This window comes from Quercus lobata, chromosome 3, assembly GCF_001633185.2.
Source record: "Quercus lobata isolate SW786 chromosome 3, ValleyOak3.0 Primary Assembly, whole genome shotgun sequence".
In the NCBI taxonomy this organism is placed as follows: domain Eukaryota; kingdom Viridiplantae; phylum Streptophyta; class Magnoliopsida; order Fagales; family Fagaceae; genus Quercus; species Quercus lobata.
In genome coordinates, this window is record NC_044906.1 from 35,912,137 (window position 1) to 35,918,459 (window position 6,323).

A 6,323-nucleotide genomic window follows, 5' to 3' on the forward strand; every position below is an offset into this window, starting at 1 on the left:
AGTGAAATAATCCAATCATCTATATATAATTCCCAAAATCACAGAGGTAAAAGGTACATATTACAAGCAATCATTTTCTATATACTACAAAACCAGGAAAAAAGAAAAGAAAAAGAAGCATCTACGTAAAACCAGCATATCAATTGCTCCATTTTTGCATACGCATAATTAACAAGTCATACAAAGGCATGAAGAGTAAAAGGGCAACTCCAAATGGCCGTAAAACAGAAAATGAGGCTCAATTGACAAGTTGCTGTAAGTAATTGTCAATAAATATTAGGAGAAGCTTTCCTCTTTCTGCCTCAATTTTCTGTACATACAAACAAACAAATTGTGGGTAGATGAACCCAGACATTGGGGGTTCCTATTTTTTTCCTTTATACCTGTTCACTTCCCTTGAGAATGTTGTACTTGCAGAGTGGACATGTTGCATTCATCTTAAGCCACTTCACAATGCATGTAGAATGGAAATGATGGTTGCAGGGAAGAGTATGGAGCTCTGCTCCATCCTCATATGAGCTGAGACATATACAACATTCCTGGATAAACAAGAGGAAAGTCAGAACCAAAATCTTCAGGAAAATTGTAAATATGTTAGGAATTTTAACTACTTCCAATAGGTAGTTCCTAGTAAATCTCATTGATTTGCTAGTCCTAAAGATTTTTCTACAAATTACTCCATACAGATTGAGACTCTTGCAAGTCACAAGCAAGTCAATCCATGAACATGATTGGCACAAAAATGAGGATCCATCCTACATGACCAACATCCAAGTCCTAACATGTGCCTTGCTTCATGCTACTCAGCAGAAATGTCTCAACAATGGTCAAATGAAGCATTTCAAAATCCAAAATGAGATGGTTCCAATAAAATACAGTTAAGCAAAAAAAGTGGGGAAAACAACTCCCTCACCAAATCTTTGAGCAATAATTATTTCCATTCATTGTGCACCCATGTTCATATGCACATGTGCAAAAGATTTTGGGCATGTCCAGAAAAAGTAATTTAATAGCCTTAAAGCTCTTTTAGAAGATTTCTTTAAGAGGGTCTTTAACAGCTTTTAATGCTAAATCTGAAATTTGCAACTTTTAAGAAAAAAACTTTTTTTTTTTGTTAATAAGAACTTTTAAGAAAAAAACTCTACAATTCACTATTCATGATCTATAAAACCTTAACATTAAAAAACTATTCACTGTAATTTTTTAAAGGATACAAATGATAGATTTGAACCTATGGCATCTGCTCCATGGTGATTGCTCTTTCTTTTCAGGCGAAGACACCAATTAGTTTTTGATGTAGGTGGGATTTGAACCCATGTCCCTTATTTGAGGACAAGTAACTTTACTAGTTAAGATAAATAGAACCAACATTTACTGTAATTTGTCAAACACTCAAAATGCTAAGAGCTTTTCAGTTAAAGCTCTATATTGCAAAAGCTCTACTACTAAATCTCTACAAGCCCTACTTCCTATAGCAATGCCAAATCGACACCATATGTGCTTGCATACATATCCAACAGAAAATACAGAAGAATGGGTCATCACTTTAAAACCAAAATGGGCAGAATTTTTCATAAATAAAGATAAAGTCCCACAAAATAGGTAATAAAATTGTGAAATGATTAGCCTTTTCATTATAAATCAATGGAATACCAGATCACTTATCAAAAGACGAAAAACAAAGAACAAAAGCATACCGCGTCCTCAGGTAGAAGTATACGTTCAATTGCCAAGTATCCACTACTCGTTTCCACAGGAACCATTGACCCTGCTCCCCCATTAGGCTTTGCCTCATTGCTCAATGCTCGAAATCTGTATTTTGGAAGGATGCTAAGATCTGCTTCTGATGCTCCTTCCTATTTTGTCACAGAAGAAACAACACTAAGCAGTTGAAAGAACATGTTTCACATATTTAGTCATAGTAACTAATTCTTTCTTTGTACCTGTCCTGCAACAGCATAAAGAATGGCAATTATGCATGGCAAGCAGCAACAGAGAGCAATCCCAATCAAACATGCCAAAACAATACAAAATATGGCAAAGAAGACATCGAATGCCAGAAACACCACAGCCAACCTGCAAAAATTCAGAACCAGAGATCCCTAAAATTATTTTCTGCAAAAAAATACTGCATTGTGATCATGAGAGAGAGAGAGAGAGAGGCAATTGGATCTACAATCTATCTGAAAGAATTGTGGTTCTATTGTGATAATAGACATAGAAGAATCGAATTTACAATGACAAGATAATTGTCATTGTGACAGCAAGCTTGCTTTATACAAATTGAAACAAAATTTTAAATATCAAAAGGGACAAAAGTAGATCAAGATCCATGTAAATATGATCTGGTGACTCATACAAAAAATTCCAGAAACTTAGCAAATCTATAAACTCCTCCCTCTTCCCACCTTACATGAAGGTAAAAGTAAAAAAGGAAAACTATATGTGTGTGTGTATGTGTGTGCGCGTCTCAAAATAATATAACATGTAACATATAGAAATAAATAAAGGGCATTCAAGAGTGGTTAAAACATACCAGTACAAACGTGGAGCATCTCGCAGAAGTATATCTCCACCAGAGACAACCCAATAAAAGCCAACTATCCACCAAAGAAATGATGCCATCGTATTCACCGATTCACAACGTTTAACAGCACTAAGCCATTCATGATAAAATCAGTAAGTGGCCAATATCTCATAAATCTCCCAGGAAAAGTTGCTGAATCAGCATATAATAATGATATTAACAGCCCCCCCCCCCCCAAAAAAACAAAAAAAAAGAAAGAAAAGAAAAGCATATAATAAAGACGTAATTGCAGATGAGACAGGAAGCATGAAGGAATATAAAAGTTAATGTTATAGCATGGTCTGGCAAGAACAGCATTTCAACATAGCCATTGACAACTTGATGCCTTCAGAGGTTTAAACATTTCTTTCTCTCCAAATGTATCACATTGGACATAAGGGAACTGCATTCCAAAGCATGCTACCTAGATGCACCAAAACACTCTCCCTAACAAGTCAACATTTCCACAACCACTTACCTATTTTGGTAAGTAATCTCATACATAAAACATGTAAACAGAAAAAAGAAAAGCATAGAAAAAGAAAAAAGAGAATCATCAAAGTTCCTCACCGATAAGAAAATGCAATAAACGACGGTCCTATGTCTCATCACTGACTTTACACACGACACCAATATAAAATTAAAAAAAAAAAAAAAAAAAATTATTTCTGCAACTATTTGCTGTTTGAGTCTTGACCAATGCCAATAACTGACCAAAGACAGCCAATTTTTAGGTTCTTTTATCTGCCAAATGATTTTCCAAGGAAATCCACAATCCAATCTTCCACTTGGTGCTTGAAAGTAAGTTCTAACCTCAAATTTATGACTCTTCCACTATGATCAATCCATTCTATCATCACAACATTAGGCTTTCCCAGAAAGTGCCATAGATCTAGCAAAAAAAAAAAAAATACAGTGATTCTAATTCGCAACCCTGCACTGCCCTAACAGACCCCGGGGTTCAGTGAAAGGTACGATTGGAATGCACCATAAAAACATCAAAATTTCATCTCAATCCAATGCAATATAGAAAAAGTTTTAGAAACAAAGTTCTCAATGGAGCCTCCCCACACCACTAGTCATGCCAAAACTAACACAAATACCATCCCTTATAATGAACTTAACCAGAAAATTCCTCCCAACTGCTTCTGAAACTCTTCCACATGCACATCCCATACATAACTTTGATTCTGGCAGAACAACACTAATCCCATCACATCCAGCCCATACTTCATCTCAACTATCTGCTTTCATAAATGGCACCTTTCTGTTGCACACTCCCAAAGCCATTTAGCCAACAGGGCATTATTAATAATTTTGATTTGCCCATAAGGTCATAACCCAATCCCCCAGGTTAAGTAGGAGAGTGAACCTGCTCCTATTTCACAAGAGGTTATTTTAATTTTTAACTCATTGCCCGTAACCCCAAAATTGGACACATGACAATGTTGGGTTAAGGCTATGTCAATTTGAAACAGTTTGGGCGTATGGGCGTGAGCATATTGTTTCTCACGGATGTCTCATTGTTTGGCGTTTCCATGAACCAAACTGCATAAAAGCTCTTCTATGACTACAAGAACACACCCCCCCCCCCCCCCCCCCCTTCCTCTCTCCCTTTTGAAATCTCTTTATCACTAGACAGTTGACACAATATGTCTTTTTCTAAGAATCCTTTTCTTATTGCTCATAATGGACTTTGTGTGATCTAGATAGTAAAGAATTTGAGGAAGGGAAGAAAAAGACTAACATATGGGCTGTGCCAACTTGAGTCCATAAACAGTAACAAATGGAACCCTAATATTTTTTATCATACATTAAAACTAATATCAACGTACACTCTCTTTTTTTATATAAGTATATCAACGTACAGAACTACTTATAGAAAGATCCTTAATTTTGTTTTTCGACAAGTCAATTATAGAAAGATCCTTAAAATGCATTCAGAATATCAAATTTCAATCTTCACAAGCCCATTATCTACACAAATTATCTTATAGTGACACTCTATTTAGAGTGTATTGTATTCATAAGGTAGTAGAATTTCTATTCTAGCATCAAAATTTGAGTACTCGTTTTAGGAAATTCAAGGCTTTAAAATGTTCCTCAATCTTCACAAACAAACACACACTCCTAAACTTCAAAATTCAACGCCAAACACAAAACCCAAAACCCAAACTATAAACAAAAATCCAAACAACAAGAACTCACCTAGACCGGGGCGCAAAACCGCCGTTGTCGTCTTCGTCCTCGCTATCATTCCCTTCTTCTCTCCTAACCTCCACCGCCTGCTGACTCTCCTCGTCCCCGGCAACCCTAACTCTCGACGCCGACCTCCGCGGGTTCCTCCTCCGGTACTCGATCCAAACCAGCCCCACATGCACCCCGCACTGCAGCGCGTAGCCGCAGATCCAGAGCCGAATCGGCGTGTTCGGCTTCTCGTCTAGAGTCCACAACAGCATGGCCACCGAGACCACCACGAACGCCACGTTCCACATGATGTCCAGAGCCACCACGGGCTTCGAGTACCCCCAGTCGGCCCGGCGCTCCTCCAGCTGCCTCGCCGCCGTCTCCCTCACCAGCATGGACGGGCCCCGCCGGCCTGAGGCGCGGCCCAGGAGCAAGGCCAGAGTGGTGGGGCGGGTGGTTGCGGTGTCGGAGCTGCCTTGGCGGGGGTGGAGGAGTGGAGCTTGTTGCTCAGGCGCGGTGGTGGCGGTGGTGGTGGAGGTGGAGGAGGATTGCGATGACATGGCTAGAGAGAGAAAGAGAGGTGGGACCAGTAGTAGTGGTGGTAGAGAGAGAAGGGTAGAAGCATAACTGAAGTGAAGTGTGTAGAGAAGTATGGGTATTTGAATTGTTTGTCTAAATTCTCTACAATTTGAAAGTGAGATAGAGAGAGAGAGAGAGAAGAGGCGTTTTCATTTATGTGTTGATGTTGAACGGTAGATGGAAGAGAGAGAAGATAGAGAGAGATGATTAAAAACTAAAAATGGGGATTTGGGAGTTTGTTTACGTTGTTTGGTCGCTTGACTCGCCGGTTGGGTTTTTTCTTCTATTCTTTGGCGGTAAAAATTAACGTGTGTAACTGGACAAGGTAGAGAGCAACATGTCCTAACATCAGTCTCTTTTTTACGGTAATAAAGTAACTTCTCTTTTTAACGTACATAATGAATGCTGCTAATCTTTTTATTTGTCGGAAACCAATATTTTTATTACTGTAAAAAATAAAAAATAAAAAAAATAAACGGCATAATATATTTCTTACTAGTATAAAATAAAATAATTTTTTATTTTTTATAATTAAATTTTCGTGGGTTTTATATAATTTTATCAAGATCAAATGAAAAAGGGCAATTATTATTAAGTGAATGTAATAGGTGTGCATACCAAAAATCAATTAATATATTAATCTAATGATAAAAAGTAATATATATATATATATATATATAATAATAATAAGTGAAGTTGGGAGAAACTCAAATTAGAATTCCAAATTGTGAGTTCCAGTTAGCTCAATTGGTAAAATCCCTGATGGTTGTATAAGAGATCTGGGGTTCAATCCCCGCCTATACCAAAAACTGATTGGTGTCTTGGTCTGATGATAATGAGCTATCATTAGGAGCAGACGCTATTAATTGAAACTCTCTCAAAAAAAAAAATTCAAATTAGAGTTCCAATTTTGCGTCATGTGTCCTAAATTATTTATTCTTGAAGAGTTTTATTTCTTAATTTTAGAATCAAATGTGAGACCACATCATAA

General features: G+C 37.3%; 1 protein-coding gene across 1 annotated transcript; it reads right to left on the reverse strand.

Moving 5' to 3' along the window:
- Positions 1–5,537, reverse strand: LOC115981596 (E3 ubiquitin protein ligase RIE1-like). The gene is made up of 5 exons (XM_031103869.1): positions 4,775–5,537; positions 2,537–2,656; positions 1,944–2,076; positions 1,698–1,856; positions 1–539 (listed from the first exon to the last, which is right to left on the reverse strand). The coding sequence occupies exons 1-5, from the start codon at positions 5,311–5,313 to the stop codon at positions 378–380; spliced, it is 1,113 nt and encodes a 370-aa protein (XP_030959729.1). The 5' UTR covers positions 5,314–5,537; the 3' UTR covers positions 1–377.
- Positions 5,538–6,323: the final 786 nt, after the last annotated feature.

Bases quoted from the DNA above. Each gene is read 5' to 3' on its own strand.
- LOC115981596 (XM_031103869.1), bottom strand. From the start codon at position 5,313: ATGTCATCGCAATCCTCCTCCACCTCCACCACCACCGCCACCACCGCG. The intron at 2,657-4,774 runs GTGAGTTCTTGT...TGAATGGCTTAG, and splicing joins GGTTTTGCGCCCCGGTCTAG to TGCTGTTAAACGTTGTGAAT. The intron at 1,857-1,943 runs GTACAAAGAAAG...GTGACAAAATAG, and splicing joins TTTATGCTGTTGCAGGACAG to GAAGGAGCATCAGAAGCAGA.